The 26,138-nt window shown below is 42.3% G+C and overlaps 1 protein-coding gene, 1 long non-coding RNA gene and 1 other non-coding gene across 5 annotated transcripts in view; 2 read left to right on the forward strand and 1 right to left on the reverse strand.

Annotated features, from left to right (window-relative positions):
- Positions 1 to 17,057: 17,057 nt before the first annotated feature.
- Positions 17,058 to 24,408, reverse strand: LOC112659575 (uncharacterized). Of its 2 annotated transcripts, none has more exons than XR_003136401.3 (3): positions 23,280 to 24,408; positions 19,905 to 20,019; positions 17,058 to 18,156 (listed from the first exon to the last, which is right to left on the reverse strand). It is a non-coding gene; the product is annotated as an uncharacterized LOC112659575 (long non-coding RNA). The 2 variants fall into 2 exon arrangements; XR_003136402.2 differs by lacking the exon at positions 23,280 to 24,408 and adding an exon at positions 20,145 to 20,408.
- Positions 17,133 to 17,205, forward strand: TRNAK-UUU (transfer RNA lysine (anticodon UUU)). Its single transcript has one exon. It is a non-coding gene; the product is annotated as a tRNA-Lys (tRNA).
- The window catches only part of FLT4 (fms related receptor tyrosine kinase 4), a 39,496-nt gene continuing 34,061 nt past the window's right edge, over positions 20,704 to 26,138 (forward strand). For both annotated transcript variants that reach the window (XM_049116458.1, XM_025446560.3), the window contains exon 1: positions 20,704 to 20,833. In XM_049116458.1, the coding sequence (XP_048972415.1) occupies positions 20,767 to 20,833 (67 nt within the window). In that variant the 5' untranslated portion in view covers positions 20,704 to 20,766. The remainder of the gene's footprint in view (positions 20,834 to 26,138) is intronic.

The raw sequence follows: 26,138 nt of genomic DNA on the forward strand, positions 1-26,138 counted from the left end.
GATTGCTTTTCATTGCTCTGTCTTCTAGGTCACTAATTTGTTCCTCTGCTTGGTCCATCCTGCTGTTCATTCCATCAAGCATGTTTCTCATTTCATTTATGGAAAGCTTTACCTCTACTATGCTATTCCTTACCTCTGTATTAAGGACGTCCCTGATGTTCTTCCATTCTTTTCTCAAGTCCAGTGAGTGTCCTTATGATCATTGCTTTAAATTATGTGCCACTCATGTTGCTTACATCTGTTTTGCTTAGATCTCTGGCTCTGGTTTTGTCTTGTTCTTCCATTTGGAATAAATTTCTTGGTCTCCTCATTTTATCTGCTTCCCTGTGTTTCTGTGTATTAGGAAAGTCATATATGTCCTCTGCTCTTGAAAGTAGTAACTTTTGGGGCATCTGAGTGTCTCATTTGGTTAGGTGTCTGCCTTCAGCTGAGGTCATGATCTCATGTCCGGGGGGCATAAGACTGGGCATGGTGGGGTGAGTGGGTGCAACTTACAACAGTGGCTGAGGCCATGGTGGCTGAGTGCTGTGCTGCGGCTGGGCAAGGTGCACACACAGGTTTAATAAGACTTTCCCTGAACCTTGGGCCAAGTGTCTGTGCAGCCCTATATCCTTCAGGCAGCTCTGTGTTTGTGTCAGGGAGTAGGGGAGGAAAATGGTACCTATCAACTCTCTCATTTTGGAGGACATCCCCCAACATGCCCACAAATCTGAATGGAAAAAAAATCTGTCTCCCATTTGCCCTGGCATTGTGTAAACTGCCATTTTTATTTTTATTTTTATTTTTTTATTGGTGTTCAATTTGCCAATATATAGCATAACACCCAGTGCTCATCCCATCAAGTGCCCCCTCAGTGTCTGCCACCCACTCACCCCCACCCCCCCACCTCCCTTTCCACCACCCCTTGTTTGTTTCCCAGATTTAGGAGTCTCACATGTTCTGTCTCCCTCTCTGATATTTCCCACTCATTTTTTTCTCCTTTCCCCTTTATTCCCTTTCACTATTTTTTATATTCCCCAAATGAATGAGACCATATAATGATTGTCCTTCTCCGACTGACTTATTATTTCACTCAGCATAATACCCTCGAGTTCTATCCACATCAAAGCAGATGGTGGGTATTTGTCGTTTCTAATGGCCGAGTAATATTCCACTGTATACATATACCACATCTTCTTTATCCATTCATCTTTCTTTTTTTAAATAAATTTATTTTTTATTGGTGTTCAATTTGTCAACATATAGAATAGCACCCAGTGCTCATCCCCTCAAGTACCCACCTTAGTGCCCGCCACCCAGTCATCCTCACCCCCCGCCCACCTCCCTTTCCACCACCCCTTGTTCCTTTCCCAGAGTTAGGAGTCTCTCATGTTCTGTCTCCCTCTCTGATATTTCCCACTCATTTTTTTCTCCTTTCCCCTTTATTCCCTTTCACTATTTTTTATATTCCCCAAATGAATGAGACCATATAATGTTTGTCCTTCTCCGATTGACTTATTTCACTCAGCATAATACCCTCCAGTTCCATCCACGTCGAAGCAAATGGTGGGTATTTGTCGTTTCTAATGGCTGAGTAATATTCCACATCTTCTTTATCCATTCATCTTTTGATGGACACCGAGGCTCCTTCCACAGTTTGGCTGTTGTGGACATTGCTGCTAGAAACATTGGGGTGCAGGTGTCCCAGCATTTCCCTGCATCTGTATCTTTGGGGTAAATCCCCAACAGTGCAATTGCTGGGTCATAGGGCAGGTCTATTTTTAACTCTTTGAGGAACCTCCACACAGTTTTCCAGAGTGGCTGCACCAGTTCACATTCCCACCAACAGTGCAAGAGGGTTCCCCTTTCTCCACATCCTCTCCAACATTTGTTGTTTCCTGCCTTGTTAATTTTCCCCATTCTCACTGGTGTGAGGTGGTATCTCATTGTGGTTTTGATTTGTATTTCCCTGATTAAACTGCCATTTTTATATTGCCTTTCTGTGCAGGCTGCTGTCTTCTCAAGGTGGTGGCCCAGCTATCATTTACCCTCCCTGTTCACTAAGTGCTCAGTCAGCTGACTTTTAAAGCTTCAGGCCCTAGGTCCCACTGATTTTACAAACTCATGAAATTCAGACTCTCAGTTTATTTATTTTTTTTATTTTTATCTTTTTTAGAGAAAAAGAAAAAGAGAGAGTGCACAAGCTGGGGGAGAGGACAACAGAGAGAGGAGACAGAGAATGTTAAGCAGGTTCCATGTTCAGTGCAGAGCCCAGTGCATGGCTCATTCACAAATCTGAGATCATGACCTGAGATAAAATCAAGAGTCAGATACTCAAATGACTGAGCTACCCAGGCAGCCCTCAGCCTCTCCAATTTTTAAAGCCAAACATTATGGAGATTAGTATTCCCTCTGTGAACTCCTGGATTTCTCTGCCCTGTCCACACGTGCAGCTCCCTTCTTTCCGCCGGCAGGTTCCCTCAGCCTTTCTGACCTTCCTTTCTTTTTCTTTTTCTTTTTCTTTTTCTTTTTCTTTTTCTTTTCCTTTTTCTTTTTCTTTTCCTTTTTCTTTTCCTTTTTCTTTTTCTTATGTAGGGTCCTTGACCAGCATGGGGTTTGAACTCATGACTATGAGATCAGGAGCCACATGCTCTACCAACTGAACCAGCCAGGCATTTCTGACCTTCCTCAACTTTTACCTGTAGCTTCTTCTCTATATTTAGTTGTGGAGTTTGTTCTGTCTTTGGATCACTCTCCAGTTTGTTGACTTGGTTGTGGATGATATCTAGCTGTAAACCTGGGATGTGGTAAGCTCAGTTCTCTTACTCTGCCATCTTTCCCAACACTTCTCTCTGCTCTGAGCTTTAAGACATTGAATTTCAAAGTCAAAGGACAGTCATTACTTGGTGATCCTTTTGCTTCCCATCCTCCAGAAGACTATTCTGGGCATGTACATGGATGGTGGCAAGTTGTAAGGGTGCAAAGAGAAAAGGTCTTCATGCTGTCAATTTCACTGAATTCTCTGGACCAAAGTAAGACAAGAGGATCAAGAGACAAGATATCAACATCAACTCCTTATGCGAGAAGTAGCAAAGTCACATTGTAAAAGTGTATGGATACAGGGACATGTAAGGGATGGTGGCCATCTTTGCAATATACCACATTAATAGAAGGGAAAAATGTAATAATAATTTTTTAAAAACCATTGAACCCAACTTGAGCTATAGATTGGATGGAATCCAAATCAAATTCCCAGCAAGTTATTTTGTGGATATGGACAAACTGATATTAAAGTTTAAGTGGAGAGGCAAAAGACCACAATAGCCAACTCAATATTGAAAGTGAAAAACAAAGCCAGAGGCCTGGCACTACTTAACTACAAGACTTACTATAAAGATACAGCAATCAAGACAGTGTGTATCAGCAAAAGAATAGGTAAATAGATCAGTGGACTAGAATAGAGAGTAGAGAAATAGGCGCACATAGATATAGTCAACTGATCTTTGACAAAAGATCCAAGGCAAGACAATGGAAAAGATTCTTTTCAATAAATGGCACATTTAGAACAATTAGACAACCACACGGAGAAAAATAAATCCAAACAGACCTTATACCCTTCACAAAAATTAACTCAGAACGGAGCATAGACCTAAATGTAAAATGCAAAACTATAGTACTACTGGAAGGTAACATAGGAAAAAAGCTAGATGACCCTGGGTATAGCAATGACTTTTTAGATGCAACAACAAAAATGTGGTCCATAAAAGAAATAATCAGACTTCACTAAACTTAAAAATTTCTGCTCTGTGAAAGGCAATGTGAAGAGAACAGTGAGACAAGTCACAAACTGGGGGAAAATATTTGCAAAAGACACCTCTGATAAAGAACTGCTAACCAAAATATTAAAAGAACACTTAAAACTCAATAATAAAAACAATTTAAAAAGTGAGCCAAAAACATGAACAGGCATCTCACCAAAGATGACTTATGGATAGCAAGTAAGCACATGAAAAGATGCTCAGTATCATCTGTCATCAGGACATTGCAAATTAAAACAACAATGAGATACCAAATAAGAATGGCTAAAATCCAGACCACTGACACCACAAAATGCTGATGAGGATATGGAACAACAAGAACTCTCACTAAGTGCTGATGGGAATGCAAAATGGTACAATCAATTTTGAAAGAAAGTTTAGTGGGTTTTTTTTTTAACTAAACACACACATACCACATGATCCAACAAAGAGCTGAAAATGTATGCTCACACAAAAAGTTGCACACAGATGTTTATAGCAGCTTGCTTTATCATTGCCAAAACCTGGAAACAACCAAGATGTCCTTCAGTGGGTGAGTGGATAAATAAACTGTGGTATATCCAGACAGTGAAATATTATTCAGTGCTAAAAAGAAACGAGCTATCAAACTATGAAGATATAGAGGAAATTTAAATTTATATCACTAAATGAAAGAACCCAATCTGAAAAGCCTACATACTGCATGATTCTAACTATATGACATTCTGGAAAAAGAAAAAACTATGGAGACAGTGCAAAGATGAGTTATTGCCAGGGGCTGAGGTTTAAGGGAGGTCGAACAGGCACAGCATAGAGGAGTTTTTAGAGCAGTGAAACTAGCCTGTAATAGTGGATATTTGTCAACACCCATAGAATGTACAACCCATCATTAACCCTAATGTCAACCATGGGCTTTGGGTGATAATGTGTTAATGTAGGTTTACCAATTATAATAAATGTAGCACTGTGGTGAAGAATGTTGATAGTGGGGAAGGCTACACATGTGTGGAAGCAGGGGATATATGGAAAATGTCTGTGCTTTTGCTGTGAACCTAAAATTACTCTAAAAAATAAAATCTACCAAAAAACATTCCATTGGACATGATACTGTACATAGAAAACCCAAGAGACTCCACCCCAAGATTGCTAGAACTCATCCAGCAATTTGGCAGTGTGGCAGGATACAAAATCAATGCCCAGAAGTCAGTGGCATTTCTGTACGCTAACAATGAGACTGAAGAAAGAGAAATTAAGGAGTCAACTCATTTACAATTGCACCCGAAAGCATAAGATACCCAGGAATAAATCTAACCAAAGAAATAAAGGATCTATACCCTAAAAACTACAGAACACTTCTGAAAGAAATTGAGGAAGACACAAAGAGATGGAAAAATATTCCATGCTCATGGATTGGCGGAATTAATATTGTGAAGATGTCAATGTTACCCAGGGTAATTTACACATTTAATGCAATCCCTATCAAAATACCTTGGACTTTCTTCAGAGAGTTGGAACAAATTATCTTAAGATTTGTGTGGAATCAGAAAGACCCCAAATAGCCAGGGGAATATTAAAAAAGAAAACCATATCTGGGGGCATCACAATGCCAGATTTCAGGTTGTACTACAAAGCTGTGGTCATCAAGACAGCGTGGTACTGGCACAAAAACAGACACATAGATCAATGGAACAGAATAGAGAATCCAGAAGTGGACCCTCAACTTTATGGTCAACTAATATTCGACAAAGGAGGAAAGACTATCCACTGGAAGACAGTCTCTTCAATAAATGGTGCTGGGAAAATTGGACATCCACATGCAGAAGAATGAAACTAGACCACTCTCTTGCACCAGACACAAAGATAAACTCAAAATGGATGAAAGATCTAAATGTGAGACAAGATTCCATCAAAATCCTAGAGGAGAACACAGGCAACACCTTTTATGAACTTGGCCACAGTAACTTCTTGCAAGATACATCCATGAAGGCAAGAGAAACAAAAGCAAAAATAAACTCTTGGGACTTCATCAAGATAAGAAGCTTCTGCACAGCAAAAGAAACAGTCAACAAAACTAAAAGACAACCTACAGAATGGGAGAAGATATTTGCAAATGACATATCAGATAAAGGGCTAGTTTCCAAGATCTATAAAGAACTTCTTAAACTCAACAGCAAAGAAACAAACAATCCAATCATGAAATGGGCAAAAGACATGAACAGAAATCTCACAGAGGAAGACATAGACATGGCCAACATGCACATGAGAAAATGCTCTGCATCACTTGCCATCAGGGAAATACAAATCAAAACCACAATGAGATACCACCTCACACCAGTGAGAATGGGGAAAATTAACAAGGCAGGAAACCACAAATGTTGGAGAGGATGCGGAGAAAAGGGAAACCTCTTACACTGTTGGTGGGAATGTGAACTGGTGCAGCCACTCTGGAAAACTGTGTGGAGGTTCCTCAAAGAGTTAAAAATAGACCTGCCCTATGACCCAGCAATTGCACTTATGGGGATTTACCCCAAAGATACAGATGCAGGAAAACGCTGGGACACCTGCACCCCAATGTTTCTAGCAGCAATGTCCACAACAGCCAAACTGTGGAAGGAGCCTCAGTGTCCATCAATAGATGAATGGATAAAGAAGATGTGGTCTATGTATACAATAGAATATTACTCAGCCATTAGAAATGACAAATACCCACCATTTGCTTCGACGTGGATGGAACTGGAGGGTATTATGCTGAGTGAAATAAGTCAATCGGAGAAGGATAATCATTATATGGTCTCATTCATTTGGGGAATATAAAAAGTAGTGAAAGGGAATAAAGGGGAAAGGAGAAAAAATGAATGGGAAATATCAGAAAGGGAGACAGAACATGAGAGACTCCTACCTCTGGGAAAGGAACAAGGGGTGGTGGAAAGGGAGGTGGGGGTGAGTGGGGGGCAGGCACTGAGGGGGGCATTTGACGGGATGAGCACTGGGTGTTATTCTGTATGTTGGCAATTGAACTCTAATAAAAATAAATTTTAAAAAATTTGCCTTTGACAGTCTGAAAAGTAGGTCTTGATAAGATATTCCTGGAGTTCCAAAAAATCTGAGCTAAATAAGTTACACAAAATGAAAAAAAAATCTATTGAAAAACATTCCATTGGTTCATAAAGATAGGAAAGAAGAAATAAATTAACAAAAATATAGGACAAAAAGGAAATAAATGGCAAGATGATAGACATAAACCTAAATATCTTAGTCATTACATTAAATATAACGAATGGCCTAAAGCCAAAGATTGTCAGTCTAGGTTTGTTTTTTTTTTTTTAAGTCAACTAAATGGCATTTATGAAACTTTTTGAACATAAGGGAAGAGCTACAGTCTGTTATGCTATAATGCTTGTTTTGAATATTTGAATTTTATGCAACACAGTTGATAGATTAGGAAACAATTTGACCATAACACAAATTTTGCATTTGCTCATGTGTGAGTTCATTTGCAAGAAACATTAGTAAATGCAGAAAATTGTACCCAATCCCAACTGATTCAGCCATGTAGAAGTGCACAAAAGCACAAAGGCACAAACCTCTAACACCTAGCAGCCACCTGGCTTCACCATGTGTTTTATGAGCCATATCCACCCATATTTGGTGTAACAATTTTCCATTCTGTATGATTTCAGATAACCTCCCTTCCACCACTTCACACTGACTCATAAGCTGCAACAGTTCCAACAACCATTGAGACTCAAGCAACCTTGAGTCTTATTTGGGGTAAAAATGCCATATTTATTGCAGTGTTTATCTACTTCTTAACTATTTAATGTGTATAAAACTGTGCTACTAATTCATGTACCATAAAATTCATCCATTTAAAGCATATAATTCAATGCTTTTTTGTATGTTCAGGCAGTTGTACAACCATCCCAGAATCAATTTTAGGTTTTATTACTTTAAAAAAAAACAAAAAAAAACCTGGTACTCTAGCTATCACTCTCTTCTACTCTCATGCACCAACCCTAAGCAACTGCCAATATACCTTTCTGTTGCTATATATTTGCACATTCTGGAAATTTTGTGTAAGTGGATTCGTATAACATATGGTCTTTTGTGACTGGCATTTAGCGTAATGTTTCAAGGTTCATCCATGTTGTAGCATGAATCATTACTTCATTCCTTTTCATAGCAGAACAACAGTCCATTGTATTGATATACCCCCATTTAACTTATCCATTCATCAGTTGGTAGAAATTTGAGTTGTTTCACCTTTGGACTATTCTGAATAATGCTGCTATGAACATGTGTTTATACAATTTGTGTGGATATATGTATTCATTTCTCCTGTATATACACCCGCCAGTGAAGTTGTTGGGTCATATGGTAATTCTACTTAACTTTTTGAGGAACTACCGGATGGTTTCCAAAGTAGTTCCCACAAGCAGTAGATGAGAATTCCAATTTCTTCACTTCCTCTGCAAAACTTGTTATTTTCCATTGTTTTGATCATGGTCATCCTAGGAGGGATGAAGTAGCATTTCATTGTGATTTTGATTTCATTACTTTGATGACTAATGATGTTGAGCATCTTTCATGTTCTTATTAGCCATTTGTGTGTCTCTTCTTTGGAGAAATGTCTACTCAGATCCTTTGTCCATGTTTAACTGAATTATTTGTCTTTTTATTACTGTTATAAGAGTTTTTTATAGATTCTAGATACAAGTGCCTCATCATATGTATGATTTGAAAGTATTTTCTCCCATTCTGTAATCTGTCATTTCATCCTCTTGCTGGTATCTTTTGGTGTACAAAATTTGCTACTTTTGATAAACCTCAATTTATCCATGTTTTTCTTCTGTTGCTTCTGCTTTTGGTGTCATATCTAAGAATTGCTTACCAAATCCAAAGCCAAAAAGGTTTACCCCTTTGGTTTTTTTCAAGAGTTTTACAGTTCTAGCTCTTACATTCAGATCTTGATACATTTTGAGTTATTTTTTGTATATGGTGTGAGGAAAAGGTCCGACTTAATTCTTTTGCATGTGACTATCCAATTAACTGAGCAGTTTGCTAAATAGACTATTCCTTTCTCATTGAATTGGTCAGTTGGCAGCTGTCAAAAATCAGTTGGCCATATACAAATAAGTTTATTACTGGACTCTCAATTCTATCCCATTGATCTTTATATGCACATTATGCCAATGGATTATCATTGTTCGGTGGTAAATTTTGAAAACAGGAAGTTGTGAGTCCTTTAACTTTGTTCTTCCTTTTCAAGATTGTTGGCAATCCTGGATACCTTAGGTTTCAATATAAATTTTAGAACAGCCTGTCCATATCTGCAAAAGGGTCATTGGAATGTTATAGGAATTACATTGAATCTATAGTTCTATAGTTTGGGGAGTATTGTCATCTTCACAGTATAAGTCTTCCAATCCTAGAACATGAAATTCCATTTATTTAGATCTTAGAAGTTTCAACAATATCTTGTAGTTTTCAGAGTGTAAGTTTTTCACTTCTTTTGTTAAATGTATTTAGGAATAAATAGGAATGTATCTCCCAGTCCCCTTCACCCATTTTGCCCAACCATTCCACCATTCTCCCCTCTGGCAGCTATCAATTTTTCCTCTGTATTTATAGGTCTTATTCTGCTCTTTGTTTATTAATCACTTGGGTTGTTTTTTTTTTTTTTTAGATTCCACATATGAATGAAGTCATATGGTATTTGTCTTTCTCTGACTTATTTCACTTAGCATAATACCCTATAGGTCCATCCATGTTGTTTCAAATGGCACAATCTCATCCATTTATTTATTTATTTATTTATTTATTTATTTATTTATTTTTAAAGATTTTATTTATTCATTCATGAGAGACCCAGAGAGACAGAGAGAGGCAAAGACACAGGCAGAGGGAGAAGCAGGCTCCGTGAAGGAAGCCCAATGCGGGACTCCATCCCGGGAATCTAGGAGCATACCCTGGGCGGAAGGCAGGTGCCAAACCAGTGAGCCACCCAGTGATCCCCAATATCATCCTTTTATATGATTGTGTAATATTCTATTGTACATATCAGCCACTTGTCCATTCATCTATCAGTGGACACTTAGATTGCTTCCATATTTTGGCCATTGTAAATAATGCAGCAGTTAACATAAAGGTGCATATATCCTTTTGATTTGGTGTTTTCATTTTCTTTGGGTAAACACTTAATAGTGGAATTATTGAATCATTATTGAATCATCAATCTTTCTCTTGTTCCTGATGGAGACAAACACAAATCATCCAGTCTCTCACCATTAAGAATACATGAATTGTGTGATTTTCATAGATGCTCTTTATTAGTGTTGGTTTCCTTCTAGTCCCATTTTTTTTAATGTTTTTATCATGAAAAGGTGCTGAATTTTGTCAAATGCATTTTCTGCATCAATTGATATAATGTTGTTCATTTTGTTTTTTGGCTTTTGAAATGTGTACTATATTAATTGATTTTCAAATGTTAAACCAACCTTGCATTACTGGAATGAATCCCTCTTGGTTACAGCATATAGTTACATGTACATGTTGATAGATATTATTTGTTAGCATTTTGTTGAGGATTGTTGCATCTATATTCATAGAAAATATTAGGGTGTATGGGGCACCTGGGTGGCTCAATTGTTTAGCATCTGCCTTCAGTTCAGGTCATGATCTCAGGGTCCTGAGACTGAGCCCTGCACTGAGCTCCCTGCTCAGTGGGGAGTCTGTTTCTCCCTCTACTTGTACTCTCTCTCTCTCTTACTCATTCCTTCTTTCTCTCTCTCTCAAATAAATAAATAAAATATTTTTTAAAAAAGAGAAAATATTAGGGTGTAGCTTTCTTTCCGAGTGATGTTTTTATCTTGTTTTGGTATCGGGATAATAATGACCTTGAGAATGAGTTGGAAGGTGTTCCCTCCCTCTTCTATATCTCAGGAGAGTTTATGAACCATTGGTATTAATTCTTTAAATGTTTCACCGGATATAGTAGGGAAGCTATCTGGGCCTGAGTTTTTTCCTTGTGGGTGGTTTTTTGGGTTCCTAATTCAAATCTCTTTGCTTATTATAGGTATATTCAGATTACCTATTCTTTCTTGAGTCAATTTTGGTAGTGTGTGTATTTCTAAGAATTTGTACATTCCACCTCCATTATCTAATTACTGGCACACTATGTTCATAGTACTCCTTTATACTCCTTTTTGTTCTTGTAAGTCAGTGGTACTATCCCATATTTTATTTTTTATTCTACAAATTTAAATTGTCTCTTTTCTCATAATCAGTCTAGCTAAAAGTTGGTCAGTATTGTTGATTTTTTCATAGAATTAACTTTCTATCCTATTAATTTTCTATATTGTTTTTCTACTCTCAATTTCATTAATTTCCAACTGTATCTTTGTTATTTCTTTACATTTTCTTTCATAAAGTTTAATGTGCTCTTCTTTTTCTGGTGTCTTAGATCACTGATAAGACCTTAGCTGTATCCCATAAGTTTTGTATGTTGTCTTTATTTTATTTACCTCAAAGTATTTTATTAAGATTTATTTTTTTATTTGAGAATGTGGTGGAGAGGGGTCAAAAGAGAGGGAGAGAGTGAATCTCAATCAGACTCCTTACTGAATGCAGAGCCCAACATGGGGCTTGATCTCACAACACTGAGATCATGACCCGAGCCAAAATCAAGAGTCAGATGCTTAACTAACTGAGTCACCCAGGCACCCCTCATTCACCTCAAAGTATTTTCTAATTTCCTTTTTTATTTCTTCTTTGACCACTGGGTATTTAGATATATGTTGTTTAATTTCTGAGTTTCTCAAATTTCTCTCTGTGATTGATTTTTCATCTACTGTGGTGAGAGAACATACTTCATCTGATTTCAATTATTTTACATTTACTGGCATTTGCTTTATGTCCTACCACATGGTTTCCTCAGGAGAATCTTACTTGTGCACTAGAGAAGGTTTCTGCTGTTGAAAGGTTGAGTGTTCTATAGGTTCTATGGATCCAACTGGTTTATAGTGTCATTCAGGTCTTCTATTTCCTTGTTGATCTTGTTATTCTCTCTATTGTTAAAAGTAGGGTTTAGGGGCACCTGGGTTGCTCAGTCAAGTGAGCATCTGATTTGATCTTGGCCCAGGTCTTGATCTCAGGGTTGAACTCTGATTTTTTTTTTTTTTTAAGTTAGAAGTAGGGTTTAAAGTCTCCAACTCTGGGACTGAGTCCCACGTCAGGCTCCCTGCATGGAGCCTGCTTCTCCCTCTGCCTGTATCTCTGTCTCTTTCCCTCTCTCTTTGTGTCTCTCATGAATAAATTAATAAATTTTTTTAAAAAGTCTCCAACTCTGTAATAGTCTATTTCTCCCTGTCTTGCTGTCAGTTTTTGATTTGTGTGTTTTAATGCTTTGTTGTTAGGTGCATATTTGTCTATAATTGCTATACCTTCAGGACGGATTAATCCTTTTATCATTATAAAATGTTCCTCTTTATCTCTAGTAACATCATCTGTTTTGAAGTTTATTTTGTCTGAGATTAGCCTACCATTCCAGGTTTTGTATGGTGGCTGTTAATATGATGTATCTTTTTCTATCCTTTTTCTTTTCAATCAATTTGTGTCTTTGAATCTAAAGTATGTATCCTGTAGACAGCCTATTGTTGGGTCTTGTTTTTGTACATTTTGATCATCTCTATTTTTTTATTGGATTTAATCCACTCACATTTAATGTTGTTATTAATATGATGGGTTTATTTATTTGCCATTTCAATTTCCTGTTTTCTATATATCTCATGTCTTTTTTGTTCTTCTATTTTCTTCTATTTCTCTTCTATTCTTTTACTATTTCTTTTTCTATTCTCTTTATTTTCTTTTTTAAAATGTTTATTTATTTTAGGGAGAGAAAGGGAGAGAGAGAGAGATCATGAGTGGGAAGGACAGAGGGAAGGAGAGAGAATCTGAAACAGACTCTGCACTGAGTGCAGAGCCTGACTAAGGGCTTGATCTCACAACCCTGAGACTGCTACTTGAGCTAAAACCAAGAGTCGGACACTTAACTGACTGTGCCACCCAGGTGCCTGTAAGTGAATATTTTCTTATCTAACATTTTAATTCCTTTAATGAGTTGTCAAACTACTTTTTTGTTATTTCCTTCGTTATTGCTCTTGGGCTTACACATACATCTGAACCATCAGAATCTACTTATCTTTTTTTTTTTTTTATGATAGTCACAGAGAGAGAGAGAGAGAGGCAGAGACACAGGCAGAGGGAGAAGCAGGCTCCATGCACCGGGAGCCTGATGTGGGATTTGATCCCGGGTCTCCAGGATCGCGCCCTGGGCCAAAGGCAGGCGCCAAACCGCTGCGCCACCCAGGGATTCCTCTACTTATCTTTTTAAAAATATTTTATATTTATTTGAGAGAGAGGGAGCACAAGTGGAGGGGAGAGGAGGAAAAAAAAAAGGAGAAATGAGCTTTCCTGATGAGCAGGGAGCCCAATGAGGGGCTCAATCTCAAGACCCTGAGATCATGACCTGAGTCAAAGGCAGACACTTAACTGACTGAGCCTTCCATATGCCCCAAATCTACTCATATTTATACAAAATTAATTCCAGTAAAATATGGGACTGTTAGTACTATATAGCTCATTTCCTTTTTCCCTCTTTTTTGTGGTATTATAGTTATACATATTTCATCCCTGTTACAAATACAATACAATGTTAAAACTTTAAAGTTTTAATTAGAACTTTACATAATTTTGTCTTTTATTTTTTAATTAAATTTTTTATTTTAATGCCAGTATAGTTAACATACAGTGTGATATTAGTTTCAGGTATACAATATAGTGATTCAACAATTCTATGCATTACTCAGTGTTCCTTATGATAAGTGCACTCCTTAATCCCCATCACTTATTTCACCCATCCTCCCATTCTTCTCCCATATGGTATAGTCATCAGTTTGTTAAGACTGTATTACTTGATTTATCTCTTTTTCCTTTTTTTCCTTTGCTCATTTGTTTTGTTTCCTAAATTCCATAATTAAATGAAATCATATGAGATTCCTCTTTCCCTGACTGGCTTATTTTACTTAGCATTGATTCTGTGTTGCTGCAAATGGCAAGATTTCATTCTTTTTTAATTATTTTTTATGGTTGAAAAATATTCCAGTGTGTGTGTGTGTGTGTGTGTGTGTACCACATCTTATTAATTTTATGTCTTTTAAAGAAGCTGAGATACAAAATGATATCAAATATATAGTTACAGCATCTGTCATTTTAGGTTTCTTATTTACCATTTCTGGCTCTATTTGTTACTATGGCTTTGAATTACTGTCCATAGTGATGTCTTCAACCTAATATAGCTTTGTCCACATCTCCCTCCCTTGTGCTAGTATTGAAAATACGTTACATTTCTACATGTTAAGGGATCAACAAGTAATTATATACATATCGTTTTATATAATCATTTTTAAATCTGTTAGTAGTAGAAAGGAAAAGAAATATGCATTTACACTGTCTTTTATAATTACATTTATTGGTGTTCTTTGTTTTTTTTTTCATGTGGAATTGAATTATCTGTGATCACTTGCTTCCAGTCTGGAGAAATTCTGTAGTATTTTTTTGTGAGGTGGATTTTCTAGCAATAAATTCTTTCAGATTTTGTTTATCTGGGAATGTCTTTATTATGCCTTCATTTTTTGAAAGTTTTATTGTCTATAGGATTCCTGGTTGACAAGTTTTTTTCTTTAGACACCTGAAATATGTCATCCAAGTGTCTTCTGGCATCCATTGTTTCTGCTGAGAAGTCAGCCATTAATCTTATTGGGGGGGTTCCTGTATGTGATGATTCATTTTTCTCTTGCTGCTTTAAAGATTTTCTCTTTGTCTTTGGCTTTCAGCATTTCTACTAGGATATATCTGCTTGTAGATACCTTTGTGTTTATCTACCTATCATTTTTTAAGGTTCTCAAATGTGAAGTTTTCTTTCAAATTTGGGAGATTTTCAGCCAATTTTTCTTCAAATGTATTTCTTCCTTTCATTTCCTTCTATTCGTCTGGCATTTTTATTACACGTATATTGGCACAGTACTGGTGTCCCACATTTCTATGAGGCTCTCGTTCATTTTTCTTTATTCTTTTTTCTCTCTGTTCTTCTGATTGTATGATCTCTATCCATCTATCATCAAGATCACTGATTCTTTTGCTAGTTCAAATCTAGTGTTAAGCCTACTATAGTAAAATTATTTCAATTATACTTTTCTGCTCTAGAATTTCCATTAGATTCTTTTTAATAATTTCTACTTTTATCGATGTTCTTCATTTAATGAGACATTTGTCATGATATATCCTTTATTATAAGCATGATTTAGCTGAGTTCTTTAAAGATATTTGTGGCTACTTTGAATTTTGTTAACTCAGACATCTAGTCTTTCTCACAGAAAGTTTGTACTGCCAGCTTTTTTCTTCCGAGTCAGACTTTCCTGGTTTTTTGCATGTCTTATAAATTTTTTTTGTTGGAAACTGGACATTTCAGGGAATATATTGTAGCAACTTAAGGTACTGGTCTCCACCTTCACCTTCCCCAAGATTTGTTGTTTGTTGATTTGTTTAGCAATTAACTGGATTATTTTAGTGGCCTCCATTGTTCTCCATCAGTGTAAATGTTATATTGCTCCTTAGCAGGTACAGCCAGAACATGTACAGTTACCCTGGGATGACAGGGATTTGGGCCCTTTTGATTCTTTCGTTCCCATCCACACCCAGATGCTAAGCTCCATTATTGCTGACTGAATACTCTATTGTTTTTAACAATGCTCTGGGGCTTTAATTTTTGCACAGACTGATCAAATTAAACTTGGGCTCCTTAACAGGAATAGATTTTGAAGTCAGAAATTTGTTCTGACCTCAAAGGAGCTCTTCTTGGCCCTTATGGTTTATTTTAGACCTCTAATAAATCTATGAGTGTTCCCTTCTCTTATTTTCCCCAAAACCTCCATTGTTTTTTAAATATACCCTTAGGCTTGATCTTTCTTACTTTCTGTTGTGAATGAACTTAGTTCTTTTTGGAAGAGCTTCAAAGTATTCTATCTTACACCCACCTCTCCCTTTGGGAAAAATCTCTGATCCAGACTCTAGAGTTAAGAGTGAGAACAGTAATATGCTTCTTTCTGGGAAAAATACCTGCTTTAGGAGCTTGATGCTCCACAGAAAAGGAGGGGAAGCTGCAGCTTCTGTTCTTCTTGGTTTGCCTCTCCTATCATCGGGACCCTCACTTTACAAACTAACTGTGGTGAAGGCAATCAGGGCTCCTGGATTCTCAGTGTACCATACTTGAGGTAGATCCTCTGTCTTATGAATGGGGACTGGGTAGAATGTGGGGGCTTCACCTCTGGCTACATACACTCACCCCAAACCTAGCTTCTGCAACAGGTAACAGGTACCCAGGGGCAGGATGAGAGATGTTGATGCCCTACCCCTTCCGGAAAGAAACCATGGGCCTCTGATTGAGGGCTAGAGGGTAGGGTGCCTTATACTCTTGGCTACACATGTCTGTAGTGGAATTTCCATCACTCTGAGCTTGGGGAGGGGAGGGAATATGCAGACTGTACTTTAGCCAGAGCTCTCACTGTTTTTACTGAATTTCATACGTTTTCTTGAATAAGTGTTTCTTCGTTTTCTGTATACCCTTAGGACCATTTCCAGAGAATTGCCTTTTTAAATTTTATTTAAATTCAATTAGCATATAATGTATTATTGGTTTCAGAGGTAGAGGTCAGTGATTCGTCAGTCATATAATACCCAGTGCTCATTACATCCCATGCCCTCCTTAATGTCCATCACCCAGTTATCCTATCTCCCCATACCCCTTCCCTCTAGTGACTCTCAGTTTGTTCCTTATGATTAAGAGTCTCTTAAGATTTGTCTCCCTGTCTGATTTTGTCTTTTTTTATTTATTGACCTAATTATTATTTTACAATAATTTTCACCAGTGTCTACAGACTCCTTATGTTGCTATGCCAAAAGTAGAACCTCTGATACCATTTTTTACTAGATTCCTATCTCCTTTTCTTTTTTTATTGTGTCTGGCTGAAGTTTTTGAGTATTATGCCCCTGGTCTCATTTCCCCTCTACATTGTGGTTTTTGTTGTGAGATTTGTGTAGTCTGGTGACTTTTAGCAATGCATATGTTGAAGTAGAGAATTGATTGTAAGTTGGAAGAAAATGGATAAGAGATAGACCAACACCTACTCACCTACTAGCCAACAGAAAAAGTTGGTGTGGCTATAATAATGTCAGACCAAATAGACTTTATGTTAAGATGTATTACAAGAGATAAAAGTTATAAGTATTACATACAGGGGCACCTGGCTGGCTCAGTTGGTAGAGCATGTGACTTTTAATCTCAGGGTTGTGAGTTCAAGCCCCATGTTTGGCATGCAGCTTACTTAAAAACAAAACAAAACAAAAAACGCAAGTATTACATACAGCTAAAAAGGTCAATTTAACAGGAAGTTATAACAACCTTAAATTCACATGCCCCCAAAAATATTCCTCCAGAATACATGAAAGGAAGAGTTGCCAATCACATTGTAAAGGGCATGAATACAGAATGAAATAAAGGTGGCTATCTTTGCAACCTTCCACATTAATAGAAGAAAAAACGTAATTATAATACTTGATTAATCTATTAAAAAGGAAAAAAGCACTTCATTAACTCATAGAAAAATAAATACATAAATACATGATAATGTATATTTAAATTACATAAAGCAAAAATTAACAAAACTAAAGAGAAAATTTACAAATCCAAATTGCAGATAGAATTTTAACATATCTCTTTCAGTAACTGACTGAACAGGGCAAAACCCAAAAAGTTAAAGATACAGGAGCTCTGCATAACATAATTAATCAACTTAATTTAGGTGCCATGCTACACTAAACAACCTTTTCAAACATTATTTCCAAGTAATTATGGGCTGTTTACCAAGATAGACCACATCCTGAGCCTAAAGGAAGCTTCAGCAAATTTCATTGGATTGAACTCACTGAGAATACATTCTCTGATCAAAGAATAACCAAACTAAAAATCAAAGTTAACCTAAAAATCCCCAGATATTTATAAATTAAGTAATGTATTTCTAAATAATTCATAATTCACAGAAGAAAGCACACTGGAAACTTTAAAATGTTATGATCTGAATTATAATAAACATAGCAATCAAAACTATAAAACACTAGAGATAAAAATAAAAGATTAGATAAATGGATGGACATAGTGTATTCATGATTGAAAGTTATTAAGATGGTAATTCCTCCAAATCTATTCAATGGAATTCTGTTCAAATTTCCGGCCAATTTTTCAATTCTGAAAATTCACAAGCTGGTTCTAAAATGAACATGGAAATGCAAACAACCAATAAAAAAAGTAAGACACTCTGGAAAGGGAAGCAAGAATTTTAAGCACTGAGAATATCACATATTAAAAGTGGTCATAAAACCACTTGGTATTGGACAAGAATATGCCAGTACACAAATGATGTCCAGAGACATCTCTCCATGTAAGGTAACACGGTTTATAACAAATGTGCTTCTATGATGCAGGGGAGAAAGCTTGGTTATTTCAACAAATTATACTGAATTAATTAAATAACAATATGAAAAAAATGGAGGCATCTGGTTTCTCAGTCAGTTAAATGACCAACTCTTGGGATGCCTGGGTGGCTCAGCAGTTTAGCGCCTGCCTTCGGTCCAGGGCATGATCCTGAAGTGCTGGGATTGAGTCCCACATCAGGCTCTCTGCATGGAGTCTACTTCTCTCTCTGCATGTGTCTCTGCCTGTGTGTGTGTGTGTGTGTGTGTGTCTGTCTGTCTCATGAGTAAATAAATAAAAAAGTCTTTTTAAAAAAATGACCAACTCTTGATTTCACGTAAGATCACCATCTCAGGATTGAGAGATCAAGCCCCATATGAGGCTACTCACACACCATGGAGTCTGCTTGAGATTCTCTCTCTCCCTCTGCCTCCAACCCTCGCCCTGCACTCTCTCTCTCTCTCTCATTCTCTCTCTCAAGTCAATAAATCTGAAAAAAAAGTGCTTAACTTCAACAATAATTAGGGATAAGTTAATTAAAGCTCTAATGGGATGCCACTACAAGCCAACTGGAATGGCTAAATTAAAAAAAAAAAAATCAAAACTGACAATACCACATCTACCAGTTACACTACTGTGGAGTCCAAAATGGTACAAATAACAACAACAAAAAATAGTTGGCACTGTCACAGAAATTGAAGATACACATTCTCTGACCTAGCAGTTTCACTCCTAGACACACACCTAGAAAACAGGCACATGTACACCAAGAAACATAAAGAAGCATGTTCATAGCAGCAAAATTTGGAAACTAATAACAACTGAAACTTCCATCAACAGTAAATGGACAAATAAATTGTGGTCATCTCCACAATGATGAAAATAGTGAAGCATAGATCCTCATATTGGTACAGATGAATCTCACAAAAGATGCTGAACAAAAGAATATATAGGAGTCAATTAAAACAAAGTTAAAAAAAAACAGCACATATATTTGAGTACTAAAAAGATAAAGAAAAGCAGAGAAATTAAAGCCAGGATTTGGTGGTTAGGGAGGAGTCTGTGATGGGATATCTTGGGGGCTTCTATCTGGAATGCTGATGCCATTCTATATCAACTGATGTGGGCAGTGGAGACATAGGCTTTTAAATATATATTTATAATACATTGACCTATACTTTCCATATGTGTATTATATCTTTTTTTTAAATTTTATTTATTTATGATAGTCACACAGAGAGAGAGAGAGAGGCAGAGATAGGCAGAGGGAGAAGCAGGCTCCATGTACCGGGAGCCCGACGTGGGACTCGATCCCGGGCCAAAGGCAGGCGCTAAACCGCTGAGCCACCCAGGGATCCCTGTATTATATCTTAAAATAAGTTTTTATTTTAAAGCTAAAAATGCTGGAAGAAAATAAATATATAGCTGAGAAAAAGTCTAGCTTCATTTTTTGGGTTGTCTAGTTTCTCCAACATTATTTTTTAAGTCATCTGAACTATCCCCACTGATTTGTGATTCCAACTTAAAACATATTTAATACTTACTCGCAGTTGAGAGTCAGTAGTGGTTATCGACAATCTGGTCTTGGTTTTTGGCCGGGATGAACGGACTTTTGCGTACGGGGTGGGGCTGGAGTGTGAATAAAGTAGAATAGAATTGCTGGGGAGGGAAGATGCGATAGTTATCGTCATGGGATTTATTTTTAAATAGGAAAATTCTAGAAACAGAACTGAAAAGAGAAAGGAAGTCTGTGAGAGGGTTGCCAAGTCAGAGTAAAGTGTCACCTGATACAAGAACTTTTGAATGAGCTCAGAGTAAAACTATTTGGAGGAGATCTAAGGAAGAGGCCGGGCCTGCAGGGTGGAGGTCTGTTACCCTGGGAGCCTCGCCCAAGGGTACAACTTTCATCCGCATCAAGTGGGTGGTCGCAGAGAGCTTGCCGAATGTTCTCGGAGATTTGACACACGGCTGTTTCTTAGTCGTGTTCGCCGCTTTATTTTTTCTTCTTAAACACCGATTAAAGGAAATTACGGAACGACGCGCGCGGACACGCTGGGTCTAATCTTGGCCGCGGGGGTCGCCGCCTTCTCCGCGAGCGGCGGAGGCGGGGCTGGGGCGGGGCTGGGGCGGGGCTGGGGCGGGGCTGGGGCGCTACCTGCGGGCGCCGCCCGGGGCGGTCCCGGGGTGGGGCTCGGAAGCCGGACTCGGACCCCCTCGGGCCGCCGGCGGGGCGCACCGGGCAGGCTCCCCACGCCCGGCGGCCGGGAGGTGCGCGGGGCGGTGCCAAGGCCCGGCCCCGCCCCTGGGAGGGGTGTCGCCCAGGCCCGGCCGCCCGCGGGTCCCCGCGCCCGCACTCGGCGCCCCGGGCAGCGGCAGCGCGGGTCGGAGCGAGCGGCGCGGCCGGAGATGCAGCGGGGAGCCGCGCTGTGCCTGCGCCTGTGGCTCTGCCTCGGACTGCTCGACGGCGAGTGCGGTGAGGCCGGGCGGGGCGCGGGCGCGGCGGGGCGCGGCGGGGCGCGGGAGCCTCAGGCCCCGGGGGCAGGGGGCCGGTGCTGGGCGCCGGGGGCCGCGGACACCGGATGGGGCGCGGCGGAGCCGGCCAGCGGGCTGGGGAAGGGCGGGCGGAGCCTGCGGACGGGCCGGGACCGCGGCGGCTCAGCGCCTTTGGAGCCGGGCCCGGCGCCCCGCATCCCCGCTGGGCCCTTCGCTCGCGCACTACCTTCGCGGCGCCGCACGGCCCTGCCCGGAGACCCGCCCGCGAACGGGACGTAGCCGTCCCCGCCGGGCAGCCCGGGTGCGCACTTCCCGGCGCCTCGCAGTCCGCAGAGGGCGCTCCCCGCAGGTGTCCACCTCCCCGGCCGGGGATTGCGGAGGCGGGGTTCTGGGGGCCGCGGAGACCCGCGCCGCAGGGCGGACTGGGCGCAGCTGCCCGTGGGAACTTGGGGATCTTGAGTTGGCGTCGCAGGACAGCGATCGGCGTGGCGTGGCGGAAGAGGCAGGATGCCCGCGCGCCCTGCACTGGGCGGGGCAGCAGCCTTGAAGGCCACACTCAAGAGCTTGGACTCCAAGGCAGGAGCAGCCACGGAAAGCTCATGAGCACAGGAGAGGCCGGGGTAGGGTCTGTGACAGGAATAGGACCAGAAGTTGCCCCTGTGCAGGTGGAGAAAAGGGAGTGTGGGAGATGAGAAAGGGAGCAGAGAAGTATCATTGCACAGAGATGCCAGGGCGTCGGTGAGGATAAGCTCTAGTGAGCCAGGCAATCAGAGGGTAGAGAGAGGGTCATGAGTCCCCCCCCAATGGCTGGGGAGAAAGTACTGGAAGGGCTGGGGTGGAGGGGTCCTTGCTATTTTTGAACACCGCAGATATTGAATATGGCTTGACATGCTTCCTCTTTTTTAATGATCCTCACAAGGGAGTGTTAGACCCATTTTACAGAGGAGGAAGCATAGAACAGGGACATATGTAACTTCTCCAATGCTCCCGAAGGCCAGCAATAAGAGCAGTAGTCAACCCAGGTCTGTAGGATAACAGAGCTCTCTATTCTCTATGCCTTCACAGGCTGAAGGGCAGAGGACAGGGGAGATGAAGGAGGTGTGGATGAATCTAGAGGCAGGATGGAGGAGGACATCTATCTGGCTGGGGCCTCTGAGTTGGGGCAGGTCAGAGATGAGGAGCTGCCCCTTTGCCCTTCCTTGCTCCCCTGCATCCAGCCCAGGGCCAGGCTCTCACAGATACTTAGTGTGCTTGCTAAGTGACCGAAGGAGTGTGGAGAGAGAAGTGAAGTGGGTCAGGCTGAGGAGTGGGAGAACCCCCTACACACCCCTTTGAGAAGACATCTAGCAGCCAGTTGGGTATAGTGCCTGAAGCTCAAGAGAGCCTGGGCTGGGGAGCTGGAAAAGGAGCAGAGCAGAGTCCAGGATGGGAGCTAAACGGGAAGAGGCTTTCAGGGAGACAGGGAACATTCTGCAAGGTGAGCCTGGTGTTGGGTGATCAAGAGATGGAGGAGGAAACAGGGATGAGGCTGGTCCTGTGGGGGAGTTCAGGTGGTTCTTACCTAAGTCAGACAGTGAAGAGGAGGAGAGAGGATGTTAGCTGAAGGGGCCCATGGAGGAGGGTGGCCTAACTGGACCATGGCATGGCTGGTGGGAAATGTGCCCTGCATTTGTCCTGAAGCTCCCAGCCTGATGGAGGATGCTAGAGCAGAAGCATAAACACTTTAAGTGTAACCAAGTGTCAGGGGAGCCAGAGTGGGTGGCCAGGTACTGGTAGGTGAGAATTTCAGGGATGCTGAAGCTTAACCCTCAAAGGTATGCAGTAGCCCTTAACCCTCAAAGGTATGCAGTAGCCCTACATCCAGATTTCTGTTCCAGCTCTTCCCCTAAATTCCTGGCTGTGTGGCCTGGGCCCCAACTTCCTCTCCCTGCATCTCAGTTTCCACATGCATAGCAGGGCAATGGGCAAGCACTTGAGAGGCTGTGCTTGGGCTGGACTTTATGGCTTGGGTCCTATTCTAGTTCCAAAAAGTAGTTCCTTGGCAATGTCCCTGTGGAGAGGGCAGGTGGCAGAGGACAGGCCCAAGAGGCTTTGTCTTCAGGGCTTAGTCTAAAGAGAAGCTGGGTTGCCCTGGCCTGAGGACTGGCCCTTGCTGAGGCTCGTGTGGCCAGTCATTGTGCATTCCCCTGGCTCTGTTCCTCAGCCCTGAGCTAGATTCAGGTGTGGACAGAGGTATGGGGAAGGGACGGGGCATGCCAGCCAGGGTAGGCAGGATGTGGGGGCCGCCTTACTTGGTCCTGTGGGCTGCTGGTTCCAGCTCAGTCACTGTGGCTGAAAGGCTCCCTCCCAGAAGAGGACCGTGCACAGGGCACAGTGCCCACACGACCAGGCATTAGACTGAGAATGACGTGCAACAAGAGGATTACCTGGCCAGCTTCCTGATGTTCCATTCCCAACCGGCCCCAGGCAGTGGGACCCCGACCCCAGGAAGGAGACTGCAGTTCTATGCAGGTCACAAGCCATGGTGCCTGCTCAGGGTGGCTCAGGGAGGATTTGGACCAGCTCCATCCTGCAGGGATTTCCTGAGTGCCAGACTAGCAGGAACGTAGGCATGGTATCAGACACCTGTATAGTAGGGACAAAAGTGCTCAGTGACCCCTTTGAGCCCCAGTTGGTAGCTGGGGGCTGCATAGGAAGATGGCATCACTTCTAGCTGAAGGCTTCCTGAAGGGATCTGCGGACTCTAGGGAAGGGAATTCCAAGTATCGAAAAGAACTCCTCAAAAGCGCAGTCAGGAAAGTCTAGAGGGGGCCACGGGTAGGGTTGGGGAGGTGAGGCAGCTGGAGATGGAGATGGTAGGAGCCAGCAGCACACCTAATAATGGAAAGTTCTGGGCCACGTCCCCTGAAGGCACGGTCAGAGGGGCAAACAACACAGGAGCCCACCACAAGGAAGATGAAGCAGGGGAGGAGGGGGCAGAAGGTGGAGGGATTGGGGTGTGGGGTAGGGGGATGTGTGCTAGTCTGTGGCTTAAGCCACAGAATGGGTCATGAAGGTTGTTTACTAGATGGGGACCCTGGGAGGAGGAGAGTATGTGGGGAAAGATGAGTCGCTGCCCTGGGAGGCAGGTCCTCCAAGAGATGTCCAGCAGGACTTCCCGGGAGACCCCAGTTGACCAATCTGGGCCAGATAAGGAAGGAGGACACTTGGGAGCACCTGACTGTAATAAGGCAGAGGGGAATCGGGGGATCCAGGAAAATTAAGTGGGTCTCAGCCACAAGGGCTAAGGTTCTTCTCTGGGTCTAGCCGACACTCCTCCCGCTGTCACTGGAGCGTAACCGTCCCCATTGCAGGTTTCTCCCTGCCTGTCCCCCCAGCTCTCAGGGGTGCCTCCCGGGGAGGCAGGGGTCTGGAGAGCCCCCTCACACTCCCTGCCCTAACTTCAGCCAGAGGCAGCCGACGTGTCCAGCTGGAGCCAGGGATTCCTGAGTTTCGATCCTTTTCAGACACTGGCTTCCTCTGGGATCTCAGTTTTCCGGCCAGGCCGAAGGGAGAAGTCTGGGAGCAGGAAGGTGCGGGCATTCAGGGCTGGCAGCGCCCGCCCCGCCCCCGCGCCCCAGGCCACCTCTGCCCCCACCCCTCGGGCCAGGCCCCCGATGTGGGCGGCCACGAGCAGGCGCAGGGCAGGGTGGCCAGTGGGGGAGTCCCGCCACGCGGCCAGGAGGTCAGCAGGGGTTCATGGGAAAGGACTTGCCGGCCACAGGAGAGGACATCCTGCCTGCGTTTCCCTCTTCCTGCAGCAGGAGCCCACGGCCCCGATTTAGCAGCGCTGGGGGGCCACCTCTGAGCCAGCTGGACTGTCTGATAACACCGCCCGTCCTGTCTCTGGGGAGCAGAGCCCTGACCCCAGGCAGGCCCGGGGCAGCTGCCTGGCACAGCTGGCTGCACCCACAGCTGTGCTGGGGCTGGGAGCTCAGATCTGCCAGGGTGCCCCTACCTCCAGGTCAACCTCAGGGGGTACTCAGGCAGCCCCTGCTCCCACTCAGCCCCCACCTCCCTCTCTGCTTCCAGAAATTGCCTCCAAGGTGCCCCAGCGGGACATCTCTAAAACACAGGTCTGATCTTTCAGTGGCACCCCCATTGATAAGCACCAGCTTCTTCTGGGGTCCCAAGGGCAACCCTAACCAGTCCACGTAGCCTGCCCCACCACACACCCCAGACCTTAGCACATGACCTTTCACCTGCTCTAGAGACACCCTGCCTCTCACCCTGCCCTTGGGGAGGCTGCCAAGAACTCCAGGCAGAGGATGGTGCTGCTTCAAGTGGGTGGGTGAGAGGGGGTTCCATTCCCACTTACTGTGTGCCCCCAGAGCGTGGAATGTGGGCTTTCAGGAGGGACTAGGGGAAGCTCTTATCCTTCCCCAACTTAAAGCACCATCCTTAGAGCTACTGTAAGTTCTACCAAACAGAGATTCATTCATATTAAGCAGCACACACGCACCCACAGATGCATATTTGAAGTGTCTAGCAGTGGAGCCTCCCCTCAGTGTAAAATGGTTAATTAAACCATTTTACCCTAGGGTTTGTGAAGGCTTTAGCTCCATATCACAGGCTTATTGTGTCCATTTTGGAGATTAGGAGTTAAGGCCAGAGGGATGAAATGGCTCACAAGGTGCTAGAGAAGCTTTGTAGGAATGTCAGGCATCAGCTATCTGGTCTCAGATGGCATGGGGGCCCAGGGGTTTGAAGGGACAGGTGGCTGTCCACATTCCCCAAGGAAGAGTCTGGGTGGGGGAGGCAGGTGCAGTCCTAAATTTCTGACCACCTCTTGGACATTTTTACCTTGATTGCTCCAGAGACCTTTCAAAAGCAGCATGCCCCACAGACACGTTGCCTTTCCCAAGTCCACCCTGACCAACACGCCTACCTCAGTGCCTACATCTCCACCTCTGTCCCTCACCTCCACACCTGCCCAAACACTCTGTGCTGTCCCTTTGCTCCCCAGATCCTCACGGGGAGTCGGGACAATCACAGGCCAATCTCATGCTGGGGATACCACCACGAAAGGCAAACATAAGCCCCCTTATCCTTGCACTAAGCAGTTGTCAAATGCAATGAGCCAACCACTGCGAGGGTTGAGCCCCTCCCCCCACAATGAGAGGGCCTCAACATGTGACACTAGGGTTGGAATGGTCACCAGTCATCTGTAAGGCCATGCAAAGAACACAGCTTTTGCTCCCAAGTAGCATAATGGTGTTAGGTGGGAGAGGGCCTTGTGTTCTAGA

The sequence above is a fragment of the Canis lupus genome, chromosome 11, assembly GCF_003254725.2.
Source record: "Canis lupus dingo isolate Sandy chromosome 11, ASM325472v2, whole genome shotgun sequence".
NCBI lineage: Eukaryota > Metazoa > Chordata > Mammalia > Carnivora > Canidae > Canis > Canis lupus.